The 17062-nt window shown below is 56.5% G+C and overlaps 1 protein-coding gene across 2 annotated transcripts; it reads left to right on the plus strand.

The window, feature by feature from the left end:
- Nucleotides 1-4760: 4760 nt before the first annotated feature.
- Nucleotides 4761-15637, plus strand: DUSP14 (dual specificity phosphatase 14). Of its 2 annotated transcripts, XM_015881148.2 has the most exons (3): nt 4761-4919; nt 12108-12199; nt 13608-15637. In XM_015881148.2, exon 3 carries the CDS (start codon nt 13726-13728, stop codon nt 14320-14322), a length of 597 nt encoding a protein of 198 aa, XP_015736634.1. In that variant the 5' UTR covers nt 4761-4919; nt 12108-12199; nt 13608-13725; the 3' UTR covers nt 14323-15637. The 2 variants fall into 2 exon arrangements, with proteins under 2 accessions (XP_015736634.1, XP_015736633.1); XM_015881147.2 differs by lacking the exon at nt 12108-12199.
- Nucleotides 15638-17062: the final 1425 nt, after the last annotated feature.

The following is a 17062-nucleotide window of genomic DNA, read 5'->3' on the forward strand; positions in this document are numbered from 1 at the left end:
TCGCAAGCAGGGAAGGGAGCAGGCTGCCAGCCTGCACCACGCTCAGCACCTCCTCGTTCCTGCTCTCATTTCCAGGCTCCAGCACAACACTCCCGTACTGCAGGATGAAGGGTTAACAAACCTCTGCCCACACGGGGCACACACAGCACCATGGCACAGCCCACACCGCAGCCTGAGGTCAGGTGAGCAGCAGTCACACCGCGATGGCAGATTTTTGGGTCCAATGCTAATAACACCAGCTGGGACCTGAGCAAACAACAGCAGGAGGCAGAGTGGGACCTCCCACCCCAGGAGCTTTCAAATCTCTTTCAAGGCAATATAACAATGAGCAGACAGGTGAGCGGTGTGCTCTCCTCCATTCCGCAGAGAGGAGGCTGTGCTCAGGCAAAAAACATCCCCATCCCTGGTGCCCTCAGTCACTTCCAGGGAGGGGGATGTGGGGACAAAAGCCCCCCTGAGCCACCAGCCACTCTGCAGCTGTGCCAGTGCCGCCTCCTTCGCATCCCTGCTCCTTTCTGCTCCACAAAATGTCTCCGTGCCACCCACCCCGGCCTCCAGGAGCTCACAGCAGCAGCGGTGGCTCTGGAGGGGCTATGAAATGGGATCTATCTTTATCTGCACTGGGAAGCTCCATGTGCGGCTCTGGCACTGTTCAAGTAATTAACAATAATGAAAAGTTGGCGTTGCCATGGATATGGTGTTCTATTTACAACACACATCTCTCCCCATCACCCAGACCCGCACAGCAACCAAAGGAAATCAGAGCCCCATTCACAGCCCTGGCACGGGGCTTTATTTATATCCAGCACTGCTGCAGCATCGCGGCCTCAGTGCTGCCTTTCCCCACTGAGACCCCCCAGCTCCCCAGGCAGCAGCCGCCCATAGAGACCCAGAAAGAGGCTTTTCAGACCCTTCAAGCTTCATGATGGTTTGTTTGTAACACAACACAATCCCCGTGCACTATTTTTGAGAACTTTGCTGCTAATGGGGCCCCAGTCCAGACCCCGCTTCAGGATCTGCCTTACTGCAGGGCAGGGAAACACAAAGACAGAAACAAAGGAGCAGAGGGTGCCCATGGGTTTGTTTGCACGTGGGTCTTGCTTGCACGGCACTCCAAGAATGCCAGCCCTCGTTAGCACACTGCGGGCACACAGCTAAGGATCACAGTTGGCTTAATTAGAGACTCAGGTGTACATGAAAGATTAAATATGGAACAAGGCCGGGGAGGGATGGAAGGCAGCCAGCTCGGGCTAACGTGCCTATCTGGGTACCTGCAGCGTTAATTACAGCCAAGCTCAGGAGATATGGAGCGGCTGCAGCTGCTCCATCCCAGCACATCCGCGGTCTCCTACAACGGCCATCACACGAGGCATGCACGGGATGGATCCTCAGGGCTGTTATCTGCCTGCCACCAACAGCATCGCTGCTTCCATCTCATTGCAGGTCTGAGCACTGCAGTCACACAGCGGCGATGGGCTCAGCCCCTTGGTGACAGGGCCGGCAGCTCAGGGCTGCACGGAGGGTCCTCCAGGCTGCAGCACAGCAGGTGATGCTGATAGCAAAGTGACAACAAGTGCAGCTTTAGCACCTGCTCAGGTTCCCGTCGGGTGGGGCCCATGAAACCAAAACCTTTTGAACTCAAACATCACTGCTCTGGAGCAGCAGCACTTCAGTGACAGTTAAAGGAAAACTGCAACTCCTGGCTTCTTCAAAATAAAAACAGGAAAACCCACTTGGAGATGCCCTGCAGCAACTTCCTCTGCGTGTCCAACTAACAAGCAATCTGGCATCCCCGGAGCTTTCTGTGCAATTGCTTCTTTTTTCCCCCCCGAGCAGGAGGTGCCTGCAGTGAGGCAGTGACCTGGCTCAGCCGCCCCAGAGGCAGTGCAGGCTGAGATGGGGTGGGATGGAGCCACAGTGGGAGAGGTGCAAGAGTAACAAGCACCTTTGGAGGCTGAGCAGCCAAGCCATGTCAGCCCATCAGCCCCTGCTTGCCCCCATCACAGCACACAGCCCTGGGGTGCAGAGCATCGCCTGCCGGCTGGGCCAGAGGCACCAGGACTCAGCAGGCAGACACCTGGATGGAGCTCACCATTCTCTGCTTTCCCATCCAGCGACCAACCCATCAACTCAGCAAACAGCAGAGCTGCTTCCCATGGCCCTATAGAGCCCACCAGCACCCATGGGAGGGAAAACTGGCCCTGGCAGTGGGCAGGGATGCAGGGTGAGGTGTGAGTGTGGCCCCACACTGACTCAGCCCTGGCATGTGGCCGGGTGCCCACCCCTGGGCTGTGGAAGCTCTTCCTGCTCCACGCACCAGCCCCGTGAATCACAGCGCCCCATGCACTCACATCAATCAGGCGCCTGGTGCTGGGGCAGCACTGCAGACACCCCAGATGCAGGGACATGGCAGCTGAGATGTCCCCCTGCCAGCACACAGAGCGCCCACCCCACGGGTTGGATTTGTGGTGCTCTGTGCTCCCTGCGTTGCTTGAAAGCGAGCAAAGCTGCTCCTGTGCCCTGACATCCGCCTGCCTCCCCAGAGAGGCCTCTGCTGACCTATATTTGGCCGCTTAAATCATAAGCACTGACCTCAATCTCAGGTCTTGTTTTCCCCCATTAACAAGCCACAGCCTGAATGCCCGCTCAGGGCTCCTCTGCTCTGTGCTGTCACCTCGCATCTAACGACAGGCGGCCGACGGCTCCTCGGCCTCACTTACCACAGCAGAGCACCCACTGCCTGCCCGTGGGTCCCAGCTGGGGTCACTCACAAACTGTGGGGCACAGAGCAGAAAAGCAGCCCCCAAAACCACTGCACACCCCACACACAGCCCCACACAGCCCGAGGTGCCGCTCGGTGGGCACATCCACCAGGAGGATGCTGTGCCAAGTGCTTTCACCACCCCGTGATGGCGGCTGGTGGATAACGAGGGAGGGCCCAACGTCCCAGGGCTGCTCACATCACACGGGGTCCCTGCAGCCCTTCCAGGGAAGGGTAAACTCCGTGTAACCATGGAAACTGGGGAGGCTGGCTGGCAGCAGGGCTGGATTCCTGGATTCCTGCTGCACGGTGCTGGGTCTGGTGCGGAAACCTCAACCTGCACGCGTGGCCACCGCTGATCACAGGGCACGGCAGGAAACACCCGGTGATTAAGCTAATGGCCATAACGACCAGATGATGAACCCGGGGCTGGACGCACCCTTTGGGAACGCGCCCGGCGCCGCACCGCGCTCAGCCCAGCATGACGGGCACCGTGACGATGCACCCAGCTGCACTAAGGGCCCCATAACATGGCGGGGCGGCCTGGTCCTGCTTAGAGTCACATCCCAACAGCTCATCGCTCCTCCAAGACAAGAGCCCTGTGCTGACTGTGGGGACGTGTCTCCTCCAACCCCCAGACCCGCTTCCTATGCCGTGCCCTGGGGTCACAGCTGCCCTCTTTGCCTGCCCTGACCCACTCTGAAAGCACATGGAGCCGCAGCAGGCCGTGCTGAAACCACCACACAGCCCAGGAACGGCCATTGTGGTGTGTGGAGGAGCACTACAGGTGGCTGCCGCCCCAAATCCACCCCAGAAGGCAACAAAAGCCCCCAAACACCCAATGTACCCTCTGGAGGGCTGCAACACGGGGAGAAACCCCACAGCTGCAGGCCCCACAGTGAGCATCAGCCCCAGCCCACAGAGCTCAGAGCAGAGCAGAGCACATCTGACGCAACACGGAGGCACGGCAGAGCTCCAGCTCACAGCCGAGATCCTCACGTTGTCGGTTTTTTGGTTTTTTTTTGGCCTTTTGGGAGCTTTTTTATTGTATTGTGTTGGTTTTTTTTTTTTTAATTTGCCTATTTTTGCTCCTCGCCACCTCCGCGCTGGATGAGCTGCTGGGCTGGAGAGGCGGCGTTTTAAGGGAGAACACTGATGTTACAGAGCAGAGAGGATCTGGGAAATAAAAGCAGCCTCTGGAGCAATGAACAGATTTGGTGCTGGGCCGTGAGGGACGGCTCCATCTGGGCTGCTGAGTCACAGAACCCACTGAAGTGAGATAACAGCCAAAGGGCTGGAGGTGAGGGAAGCTTCCGAGTGGGGATTTTTGCTATTTTGGTCCCAACGCACCACGACAAGAGCAGAACGCCGGCAGAAAGGCGGCACAGCGGTGCCGGGCGGCAGCGCTTCGGAGGCGGCCACTGTGCTCCAGCAGGAGCGGGGTTAAAGCACAGACTGCCGCCTCCTCCTCCCGTGCCAGGCCCCGCTGAGCTCCCAGCCCTGCCGCCCTCAGCAGCCCACCCCGCCGGGCGGGCAGCGGGCCCGGCTGCCAACAACGCTCCTGGAGCATCTTCCTGCTGCTCCCCGCAGTGCCGCCATGCCGTGCCCGCGTCCCCCACAGCCCCACGGCGATGTCCGTGTGTCCCCGCAGTGACAGCGGACCGCCCCGCAGGGTCCATCGCGCCCCCGTCATGTCACGCAAGGACCGAACCACGTCCCCATGGTCCCAGCCCCCCCGGGATAATACAGTGCCCGCACACACCGCGTGTCCCCGCTGTGACACACACGGAGCGGCCCCTGTCCGCACACCGACCCCCCCCCGCACGTTCCGCCTCTGACTCCGCACGGTTCCCATCGCACCGCCGTACCCCAACCCCCCCATCCCTCCATTCCTCCCCCGGGCGGCGGTTCGGCCCCGAGGCGGCGCTGCGCCTTTAAGCGCGGGCCGGGCGCCAGCTGCCTCCGCCCGGGGGCAGCGCCGGGCGGGCCGGGCCCCGCCGTAGCCGGGCAACCGCACACGGCGGGCGGGCGGAGGGCGGCCCCGGCAGCGCCGCGATCAGGTGGCAGCGCCGAGCCCGAGCCCGGCCGCTGCCCGGCGGATAAAAGTGCCGCCCGCCGCGGGACGGCAGCCAGCAGAGCGGAGCGACCAGGAGCCGCGGTAAGATGCGGGACGGGGGGTGGGGGGATGAGCCGGGGGGGGGGAGCCGGGCCTCGGCCGGGGCTGCCCCGCGGTGCGCACCGGGATCCGGCTCCGCTGCGGGCTCCGGGGGCGGCGGTAACTCCGTGCTCTCCCGTAGCGCCGCTCGCACATCGCCCCGCTCCATCCGTAAAGCTGGCGGTGCCGGCCCGGCTGCTCGCGCCCCGCACAACGCGGTGCCCCCAGCCCGGACCGGCCGCCGCGGGGCTCGGCGGGATCGGCGCGGTCCCTTCGGGCGGTGCGGGGCCGGTCACGCCGCCTGCGCTGGGGGGGGGTCGGGATGGGCACGGCCCGGAGAGCGGGACGGGGGGGGGGAGAACCACGGCGAGTCCGCGACCCGCGGCCGAGTTCGGGGCGGTTCCTTGGGGGGAGCCCGACGGCGGGGCCGGGCGGCGCATCCCGACCGCCGGGCGCTGATCCCGGGACGGGGCCCCGCAACGCATCGAATCGTCGCCGGCAGCAGCGGCTCATGGCGGCCCCGTGCCCGGCCGTAACCTGTTCGACGGGACGGCAAACGAGCGCCGTGCCGCGCAGCTCTGCCTGCTGCCGGGTATCCCGGTGTCACGTTGTGGGTTCGGTTTGTTCATAGCGCCGCAGGAACGGTGGAGGGATTTACCGGTGGCAGAACATTGTTGTCCCTTACGATAGGCCACATCGGCCCGGGCAGGGAGCACATTGCTTCTCCCTGGGCCTCTCCATCCGCCTCCAGGTGCGCTGCTGGCCCCAGTGCCTCCGTTGTGGCCTTTAGCACAGCTCCAGCTCCAGGCAGCAAAGGCACAACAGCCCCGGTGTGGGGGGCACACACCACCAGCGCTCCGGGCAGTGCAGCCCTGTGAGCAGCAGATTGGAAGCATTTGTGCTCAGCAATGGCTCGATGCTGATGGTGCTTCCTGCCCCGGGACGTACCCGGCCCACTGGGAACAAGAGAAATCCCAGGGATTTCATTCCCACTCCAGGAGCTCCTGGCTCTGGCCCAGCTTCCACATTGATGTGGCCAACATGGGAAGTGGCACAGTTTAACCAAACAGCTGAACCCAACTAAGGCTCAGAACTGGAGAGGCGAGCTGAGGCTGCTTTAGTGTTCAGCAATAGATGGGGGGAGGGGGGGATCCTCTACATGGGAAATTATGGGAGAGAAGAACAAAATGCAGAACTCTGTGCGAGAGGGGCCCTGTTGGAGCCTCTCTTTGAAAGGCAGCGCTGACCCTGAGCCAGAAACATCACATCTGGGACCCAGGTGGAAGCGAGGAAGAAGGAAACCCAGAGTGAGGCCGAGCTCTGTCAGTGCAGCCCACTCACAGCCCTCCTGCTGCCCCAGACCATAGGGATGTAGGCAGCCCTCCCTCCTGCCAGGCTGGTTTCCCATAGAAAGCAACATCCATGCCTCAAATTGGGTATGGGAGCTTCTCCCAACCCCCTCTGTCTCTAGATATACGCACAGAGCTCCAGCTCCAAACCAACAACCAGCCAGGGCTCTGGTGCCTGGAAATAGATTGGAGATCTCTGGAGCACAGCCCCTGCAGATGGGGCCCTCCCTGCAGCTGGGCTCATCCCACCCAGCTCCTCTCCCCCTTTAAATAAGGCAGGAACAGCCCTCAGGCAGCTTGTGTTCAATTAAACCACCACAGCTGGCAGCTTCCTGCAGGACAGCTCACCGGTCAGGTGCCAGTGTCTCCATTGGGGTGTTTGGAGACAGCACAACACTGATGGGGCTTCATGTTCCCCCCATAAAGATTGCACCTCCCCAGGATTGAGCAGGGCTGTTTCCTTGGAGCCAGGAATCCCTATTCATGAGGAACATTGGCATTCGCTGCGCCTTGTGCTGTGTGGCCGCCCATACCAACCGCAGCACACGGAGACCAGGGGTGCTGCCTCTGTGCTGTTTGCATGGGAAGCATTCAGTGCTGCATGTAAACTTGATTTCCAGCTAATTGATTACAGTTGGCCTCCATTCCTGTTACCCTAAGCAACCCCATCAATGCGCTCAGAGCGACCTCATTCCTTCCAGCTGCTGCAGGCAGGAGGCCGGCAGGGCCAGGCAGCTGCTCCACTGCTTTCCCTCCAGCTCAGCTGAACCTCCCCAGGGCCCTGTGCTGCCCATGGCCCCATTCACCCACCCAGCAGGGGTTCCCACCACGGGCACACTGAGAGCACGATGCTCTGAGATCACTCAGGGAAGGAGGGCTGTACTTAGATACTCACTGCTTGGAACAGCCTCTGAAAGAGGTCTGGGTGAGCAGCAGCATGGAGGTGCTGTACAATTTCCAGCAATCACAGCAGTGAATTCACATCTGCCTCCAATTTTATGGGTTTTGGTGCAGGCTGAGGCAGAGCACAGAGGTGCTACCCAGCAATGAGAGGCCAACAGCCTCTGGCAGCAGCAGCCTTGTAGCCCCGGGTGCAAACCACGCAGCCCCATCACACAGCCATTGGAGCAGCCGATTTTGTGCAGCAGATGGGGAAGGGAAGGCATCTCTCTTGTCAGCTGGGCACATCCCTGGGAGTAAGGAGGCTCCATTGCACACCCCAGGAGGCACAGCCTGCCCACAGCTCTGCTCCATGCGGGTGCCCAGGCAGCCAGGGTCACACACACACAGTATGGGAGTGGGGGAGCTTCTCTGAGCTCTGCCTGCAGCCCAGATGCCATCAGCTGGTGCCAAAATAAGCAGCATAGCTTTGGAACAGACGCTCTCCCTCCCCTCTCGCTTTGAGAGACGTGGAATTGAGAACAGCCCCCAGAGCTCAGCCAGCTCACAGCCCTGACGCTGCGCACAGCTCACACCTCCTCAAGGCTTCATTCTGCTTTGTAGAGAGCATTTGATGCGCCCAGCCTGAGTTTAAGCAAGACACAGGTGGCTGCACTGTGGGCCTGAGCAGCGGTTGCATAGAGTGCTATGGAGCACTGGAACACATCAGGAGCTCCGGAATAAAAGGCACTGCTTTAAAAAAAAGAAAGCAGATTGCTTCTCGTGGATGAAACCAGTTGCTGAGGGAAGCTCATCCCCAGAGCACAGCCCTGCATCGCACAGGGGTTCATGAATACCTTCATGCTGCAGGCCAGGAAGGGAGCAGAGCTGTGACAGCAGCCAGCAGGCAGTGTCAGAGACCAGGGCACCTGGAGATCAGGTTCAGGGCACGGGAGCAGCCTGGATTCCCGCTGTGTGGAGGAGGCAGTGCCACACCATAGAGATAAACCTCACTCTCTCCAACCAGACGTGCTGGATGCAGGGTCACCGAGCAGCCATCAGCCCTGGACCTCTCACAGCCAAACCGTGCATGTCCCCTGCATGGCGAGGAGCAGCGCCTGAACGCAGCACTGACAGCAGCATGTGTCTGTGAGTGCGGGGGCTGCGGTTGTGCTGGGTGCTGCGCAGGCAGCCAGGCCTGCTCACAGCTTCTGGGAGACAGATTGTTATCTCAGGTTCGCATCTGACAGCTTCCATCCTGTGCTTGCCTAAGAAGGTAATGCAGGCAGCCAGCAGGAATCAGGGCTTGGCCACAGGTGCAAGGTACAGCTGAGGCATCCTCCGTCACACCCACCTCACCCCATGTCCCTGCTGTTTCTCAATCCAAAACCCAACTGCTCATTTCTCTGCTCACGAGGACACACCGATGGCTGACGGCAGCTCCAGGAGCACATCCCCATCAGGGCAGGGGCTGCAGTTCACATTGTACCTCCCAGCTTTGCTGCAGTGCTACCCACAGAGGCAGAGCTGCCCCCAGCCTTGAGCTCCCTCGGACCTGGCACGACCAAGCCATGACCCTGATACCAGCAGCACTTTGTGCTCTCTGCTGAAATTTATCCTAAATGCCATTCTCCAAGACCGTTTCCAAAGCAATGTGCTGTTTGGCCTAGCTAGGAAGGGCCCTAAGCAGACTCGTTCCAGTGCCTACGGTATTGACTCTTTACTGCAGCGTTTGTCATCTCTAAAATGAATAGCTTTACCTTTCCTGGGGAGGGGGAGAAGCAACCTGCAGTGCTGATACATCATACACCCCACAGACCTGCTTAAATCCCAGATGATGCTCTGGGAAAGAAACTGGGGGCTTCTGCTGCTTCACTTAGTTGGGAGCAAGGCTCTCTCTGAACCTGCTCCTCCCCATGCCCTGAGCACACTAGGCCCCTCTTGGTGCATTCCCACCATCCCCAGGGACACACGGCCCTTGGGCTGTGCTGGGGATAAGCAGAAGCAGCACCAGAGCAGGGCCACCCCTCAGCACCAGCCTGTGGGCCCAGGGCTCACAGTGCTGGGGGAGGAGAGCCAGAGAGGTGCTTTCACCTCTGCTAGGTACAGTACCACAGCACTGATATATATAACACGCTGCTTACTGCAGCCCTGACTCACACCCCTGTGGAACAAGTCAGTGCCTCTGCTCTCAAGCCAGAAGAGCTCTTAAAAAAGAAAATCCTTCAAATCCCCCTAAAAAGCCACAGAAAAAGCCACCCAGCATCTCCAGAACGAGAACCTTGAAGTTCAGAGCTGCCATGTCATCACTGGAAGACCAGCAAGCAAGGCCCTCCAGTATTCCAGAGACCACAGCACAATGAACTGTAACATCTGCCTGCATCTGCATCAGTCTCCTGAGCTCTCAGAAGACCCAGGAACCAAGAACACTTTCCTAATAGAATCTCAGTTTTCATTAATGGAAATCCACACCTCTGTGAACCGAAGCCAGAAGAGGAAACGCCAACTACTGCACGACTTAGAACAAGAGCTGTAAGCACCATCAGTGGTGGCCTTTCTGAGGGAGCAGGCTACCCACCACACAAACTGCTACAGAGATATAACAGCAGAAACACACACAGTGCCCTGCAGACTCACCAGGCTCAGTGGAACACGGTCATTGTAGCATGTTGGAGCCATCAGGAGAGAGCTGCTGTTACAGAGCAGAAGCAAAATCCTGCTGCAGAGAATGCTGGGGAGGACCAGCTGGTCACTATGAGCCCACCCCCTCCCAGGGCAGCTGGTGCACACCTGGAGGCGTTAGAGGTGGGCTCACCTCCAGGCTCTAATTAGTGAGTCCCTTCCCCCAGCCCTCGTGAAGGCACAGGAGAGAAACACCAGCTTCCACCTGGGGCAGGAGGGGGCTGTATTACCAGGGACCCCCACTGAGCTCAGTACATGGCACTGACCCTGCCGGCACCTGGAGCCTCCCCCTGCAGCAATGGGTGGCAGCTGGCTCCGTGGGGCTCACTGCTCACTGCACAACATCCTCAGTTGTGTGCTTTGTTTTGTTTTGGTCTTTTTTGGCATGCAGCAGGAATTGAGAAGAGCCTTTTCAGCCTCTTCCTCTCTCTCTGCCCCAGCACAATGATGGGAACCACTGCATAAAGAGTAACAGCGTTGAGTTGCAGAGGGGACAAAGCAGAGTAAATTGGGCATATGGAGAACAGCAAATGGAAATCAGAAGCTGTCTGGGGCGAGGCTGGAGTGTCAGGAAGGGGCAGCTGTGAGGGCAGGTAACGACTCACACCTGCTGCTAGCTCTGGTCATCACCCAGGACTACCACAACACCACGGGCATGGATCTGGCACACAACAGAGGCATTGTGCTGTACCTGGGGCTATCCCAGCTGGCTGATGCTGGAGAAGGTGCTGCTTCCTGCATCCTCCTGCCTTCCCCAGCCCTCTGTTCTCTCTGCTGTGCAGCACCCTTGGCTGTGTTGAGTTTGCTCAGAGCATGGCAGCAGCCTCGCGGTTGCTTATGTAATGAAATGCTCCCTGAGACATTAACTGTTTCTTGTCGAGGGCTGCTCTGCTTCACACCGAGGCAGTGCTGCCAGGTATCGGCCATTTGGGGCTCATTGCTGCTCTTTTCCTGGCCGTGCAGTGTCCCCTTAGCACAAAGCTGACTGTCCTTGGCCGGTGTTGTGGGTGAGCTGCACGCAGTGCACAGGCAGTTTGCTGCCATCCTGGAGCTGTGGAGTTTGCAGAGCAAGCCCAGCTCGTTGCATGCAAATGGCCGGATAAGTCGCTGCCTGCAAGCAGGAACCACTTTATGGAAAGCAGTGGAGCCCTTCCCAAAGCACCCCAAGCCCTCGCAGCACACTTGCAGGGCTGGGTCTGCACGGGGCTGCCACTGGCTGTCATGCTGCCAAAACCAAGCCTAGCTCTCACTGCTGGGAAAATCCAGCTTGTCCCTATTCATGTTGCATACCAAAGGGTTCCCGTTTCCTCTCTGCTGCCTTTTGGCACTGAAGATTTTCTGGTGTTCCTGTGTGGAGCCGGGAGTTGGGTCCCTTCCATCTCAGGATGTTCTCTGAAGATCTCACCTCCAGCAACTGCTCTCCTGTTTGCCAAGTCCAAAGCCCAAAGGGACCTGAACCTCAGCCCTCCTGCAGTTTGCCACTCATGCCACTGTGAGGACTGGGGGAATGTTTCTGTTCAGATGTCTCTCTGAAGCAAGGAACTTGGCACCTGATGGCCAGGAGGGGACAGATCCCTGCTCTGCTGCAGCCCCTGGAGCTGCCCAGGTCCCAGCACTGAGCTTCCTCATCCCAGGCAGCAGCAGGTCAGCAGGGCAGGTGACATCACGGAAACGAGATCAGCCAATTTTGCTGGCTGACTCCCTGCGATGAAAGCTGAGCTGAGACCGAGCAAACAAAGGCCCTGGATTCAGCATTTATTAGACAAAACAGGCCAGATCCTCCTGCACAGCCCTGCCCAGCCCTGCGGCTGCAGCGTGTTTGCAGGTCACCTCCCCGCTAATGCTCCCCAGCAATCCTGGAGGACGGCGTGGAGTTACAATCCTGTTTGGATCTGTGTGCTGCCAGAGCTGCATCCCGCCCTGCCCGCCGGCCCTGCAGTGGGCACGCTGACTGCCAGGCTCCAGCACCGCTCTCGCTGCTCCCAGCCCATTGCACCTCGCTCCGTTTTGTTCCTTCCGCTCTCAGGACGTGTGTTATCTCTGGTCTAGATGGACAATTAGAAGGGGATGCAGTCCCAGTCCTGTGGCTCCCAAGAGCAGGATGCTGTGGCTCTCAGCACCAACTTGCCTTTCTACAACCTGTGTCCATGCAGAGAAGCTGTGATTCTCCTTTCCAGCCCTTGGAAAACTACCCAACTCGGTGGCTAACCAGCCTCAGAGTTAGATGCTGCCTGGCACCCTGTCTCGGGCCTGACAAACCCATGCTCTCTTCTCTTCCCAGCTCAGCATTGGACGCGTTCTGAGATACCCCAGCTCCAGCAGCCCACCACCTCCAGGTGCCAGGTGGTGCTTTGGAGCAGCTTGTTCTGGAGTGTAAGTGCCCAAATCCTTTGTGTTGCCAGCAGCACATATTTGAATAGGGACTTCCCCTGCTCTAAGAACCCAATTCCTTTGAAACGCCATGATGTTCCCTGCTGCTCCAGCTGGGTGCCCGCTGTGGGAAGCTGAGTGCTCACAGCTGCAGCAAAAATCTTCTTGTTGGAGCACGAACTTCTGCAGCACCGGCACTTTGGGCCCATGGTTTCAGGAGCTGCTCAAGTAGCTGCCAGCAGGGAACAAGCCACAGAGGAGACTGTGTTATGCTCATTAAGTTACCATACTGCAAACCCATGCCAGAAATCTGCTGGCAGTGCTACCAGCTGCTGCTGAGACCTGCCGGTGCTTTCTGGAGCCCAGGATGCTGACAGACCACGCAGCGTTGGGCCTGGGGACGCTGCAGGCACTGTCTCAGCCCTTTGAGGGGGCCCAGGTGGCCTCTGCCTCCAGCTCGGCCTCTCCCACACCTGGCTCCAGCTGGAGGCCACATAGGTGGAAATGACTTGCAAGGTATTACCACTCTGTGGCTCATCCCCTTGGTTGCATCTTCTACACTGGCTTTGGAGAAGTCCTAAAGGAGTAGGGGAGATATAATCAGATCTTTTATTTTCCACTCTGGCCTTTGAAATAGCAGCAGAGCCCAGATCATGTCCTTTCTGGGGCCCACAGCGGAGGTGGCCGGGAATAAATGGCTCACACAGGCAAACCCACGCCTCTGCGGAGCGTGTCTTTCTCCAAAACATTAGTCAGTTATTAAAGCAGCAGGAAAAGAGCCTCCCTTGTCCCTACCTCTGCTTCAATTTTACTCTCTGTTTGACATAACCAGGTCACTCTTTCCACACTTCCCCAGCCTCACTGGGAACCGATTACTGATCGAGATGGACGTGACTCACTGCCTTTTTTATTGAGCAGCTTTCCTATGTTTATGTGCTTTGGCAGAGACTTTCTTGTACCTAAAAAAGGAGATGGGTGGCAATGGGGAGAGGGCAGGGTGCATTGCTGGCACCTGTATCCAGCCTGAGTGAGATGTTTCTCACCCTCCCCTTGGATTCCAGCCAGTTGTGAAGTTGGTGCTTTTGAACATTAAAAAGGCGTAACTAATCTTCCATGCACTAATCTGGATGAAACACTGTCCGGGCCCACAGGTAGGCTGCCTAAGCCCTTGACGACTAATTGGAGCTAATTTGGCTGGAAGATTTTTGTGTTAATATCTGTGCAGGCTGTGCCTGGGGGCCCCATGGTAATAAGCATCATACAAACCCAGGGCAACCTTACCCCATGGAGGTTTGCCAGTAGGAGATTGTCCAGGCCACAGCAGGGTGAGTTGGGTTTTCCTTCTCTCTTGCACAGAGTTGGGCTCATCGGACAGGTGCTCCACTCACGTGATGTTGCTTGTGTTTTGCAGTGACTAAGCGGAGGAAGCTCTTGCTGTCCTTGCACTACCGGGCCAGACAATCCTTCCTTTGGCTGCAGATCCCACTGGATCCCTTCCCATAATGGAGGTGTGAGTGCCAAGATCCTCCATGACCTCCAGAAGCCACAACTCCTTACCGAGAACTCTGATGGCTCCACGAATGCTTTCTGAAGGTGCCCTGGGGGGCATTGCCCAAATCACCCCCTCGCTCTACCTGAGCCGGGGCAGCGTCGCCTCCAACCGGCACCTGCTCCTGTCCCGAGGGATCACCTGCATAATCAACGCAACCATCGAGATCCCCAACTTCAATTGGCCCCAGTTTGAATACGTCAAAGTGCCTTTGGCTGACATGCCCAACGCCCCCATCTCCCTGTACTTCGACAGCGTTGCTGACAAGATCAATAGCGTGGCGCGGAAGCACGGGGCCACATTAGTCCACTGCGCAGCTGGCGTGAGCAGGTCGGCCACCCTGTGCATCGCCTACCTGATGAAGTACCATAAGGTGACCCTCTTCGAAGCATACAACTGGGTCAAATCGAGGCGCCCCGTTATACGCCCCAACGTGGGCTTCTGGAGGCAACTGATAGACTACGAGAGGAAGCTGTTTGGGAAGACGACGGTTAAAATGGTACAGACACCGTATGGCATCATCCCAGATGTTTATGAGAGAGAGAGGAGACCCCTGATGCCTTACTGGGGAATTTAATGAGACTGCAGATGGGAAGCACAACAGAAGGGACACGTTGTTCCAAGTCAACCAGACTGGAGATGTTCCCTTCTCTTTCTACAGCCAACTTTGGTTCTTTACCATACAGCAGAACCTCAACTAATTCTTCTCACCTCACTAACCCGCAAGGCCAACGGTTCCCTTCAAAGCATTTCTCTCTACAGGGATTCCCCCATCCCATTTTTCTGATTTAGCAGAATGAGATCTCCTAAGTTTATTCCTTTCATAAAGCCTCCCTCTCTTTTTAGTCAGTTTATTAGTATCCTATGAGGAAAGGCCTACGAGGCGTTTGGCGGAGTTAATGAACAAAGTGCGCTTTGTGATGCGGTAGCCTGGATATTTCTTTAATAGCTTGTTTGCTTCCTTGCAGAATCCTGTAGTGGTTTGGGAGCGGCACTAGCACCAGACAGGGAAGTCCAGCTCTTAACAGTGCGGCTTCCAGGAGCAGGGAGGAGGCAGTGCAGGGTTGCGTTGCTAGCGCTGGTGTTTTCTCTAACATCTGTAGTGACTCTCAGTATATAGTGTTTGAGATCTTTAGTCAGCTCTTAATCTGTATTAGAAGTCAAAAAGAATGAAGTTAGTCCGTGTCAGGCACAAGTAAAATAAAATCTGAATGATTGGAATCAAGGAAATACAAAGTCCTCCTTCACTCATTCCATGCCAGGGCAATAGTCCTGGAATACACTGACACTTCTGAAAAGTACTGGTGGTGTTCTGTGGCTGGAAAGTAAACCCAATTCGTGGACATGTGGCTCAAGGCAGCAGCGGGAGGTTAACCCTTCCTTCCCCCACCGCACAGCCAAGGGGATGTTTAGGAAACGCTGTGTGCGTGGCCACCTTCCTAAAGGGCTGAGTTGCATTTCCTAACGCTCAGACAACCAGTGAACTGGAAGTAGGTACACCCATTTGAGTACTTTGCTCTAGATACAGTCATGATCTGCCTTAGCCCATTTCTAAAATACTTCATTATGTCCTCAAGGTTATGTTGCATTTTAGAATTGTTCTGCACAAAATGGCGATCTGTTTGACCTCCCGGACAGGGATGGCGGTGCGGAGAAGGCTTTGCCTCGTTCTGTTCATGATGAGAAAGATTTCAACTGAAGATGTGAGAGAAACCTTCCTGTGGCACCGCTGCCCTCCCTGTGGATGGAGCAAGTCCTTCCTGTCCTCTGCTGCATCCCTGACGGATGAGTAGGCAGATTGCTGGATGCTGAGATAGCTATCTGATTTAAATGAGATTCTATACTTGTAAAAAAAAAATAAAAAAAATCAATAAAGATTAAACTAGAACATGTGTTGGCTTCCTGTTCAGAACTGTGCTAATGTATCTGAAGTAGCAGTGGGAACATGGTGTAATTCTGAGCAGCACTTTATGCAAGTCTGGATCTTGGTCTGGAGAAGTAATTCTCTGTTCCAGGCAGTTTCAAGGTGTCCCCCAGTCCTGACAGTCACAACAGCCAGTTCAGTTAGTGCTGCAAATTCCTCAATATTTAAAGGGCATTCGAAGTCCAAAAGGAGTTTCCTGTGTGCATCTGTAGCCCATTACACCTGCAAACCTCCCTTGTGTCTGGGGTACCAAAACTGCAGTCGGGAAACCCCAAGCACTGGAGCACCAGGTTTTCCAACTCCCAGCACCTGGATCTCAGGGCCCTTCCATATAGAGAACAACAGAGCAGCCCTGCAGCACCAGAGGGAATTCTTTTCAGATGAGCAAGACTCAAGTTTCAGCCCACAGAGATAAAAGGGAGATTTGCCACACGCTGTGAGCAGTTCAGGTTTCAGCGGTTGAGTCTTGGCACTGTTCACAGTGACAAACAACAAGCAGGAGGATCAGACTCACTGTCCATTTGAAAATACACTTTTTTTTTTTCCCTTTGGAGTTAAATATCACCAGGAAAGTAGTAAGCAAGAAAGGAAGTACAGATTAAAGACATGACTAGGAATTAGTTGGGAGAAATCCTGAAAGCATGTCACTTAGAGGGGAAAAATACTAATAAAAGCATGCAATATTTCAAAATTAAACTTCACCTAAATTTTTTAACAGTATTTTCTGCATAAAAACTAGAAAACTTCTCCACTTGGAATAATTAGTTGTATATTTTGCACATACTCCACTCCAGTGTTGGGGGAGGGGGTGGTACCAACAGTACAACAGCCAAAGCCGAGTGAGTTTGAAGCAATAAAAATGCCATTGCCTCACAAAAGCACGTCATGAAATAGAGAACTCACATGGAACACCCAGGAAAGATTTCAGAGAAGTGCCGGGATACCAACACTCAGAGGTATCCCTCCACAGAAGTTCCTCATCCCAAGAGAAGATATTTACCTGAGCCTCGTCTTCCCCTGAACAGTTTTTATGCACCCTGGGGTCAACAGAAGCAGAAGATGTGACTCCAGGAGGCTGGAAGCACAGCAACACGACGTGAGGGAAGCACCATTCCTCCTCCCACCCATCGTCCAGAAGGGCGCACACACACCTTGTTTGCAGAACACTGTATGTGCCACTCGGTGAGACACCCTCCAGTTGTTGGCCACAGAGATTCTGCATCCGCAGAGCATTCACAGCACGAGGCCCCAGCTGTGCCCTGCAAGGATCCCTGCAGGGACTTCTGCAGTGACTCTGGCACAGCACAGACTGAAACGGCTCCAACTGGAAATGGTGAAATCACTTCTAGAAGACAAACAATGCTCACCCAAAGGGGACAAGAAGGAATCACAA

Source organism: Coturnix japonica, chromosome 19 (genome assembly GCF_001577835.2).
Source record: "Coturnix japonica isolate 7356 chromosome 19, Coturnix japonica 2.1, whole genome shotgun sequence".
Taxonomy (NCBI): domain Eukaryota; kingdom Metazoa; phylum Chordata; class Aves; order Galliformes; family Phasianidae; genus Coturnix; species Coturnix japonica.

Bases quoted from the DNA above. Each gene is read 5' to 3' on its own strand.
- DUSP14 (XM_015881148.2), top strand. From the start codon at position 13,726: ATGACCTCCAGAAGCCACAACTCCTTACCGAGAACTCTGATGGCTCCA.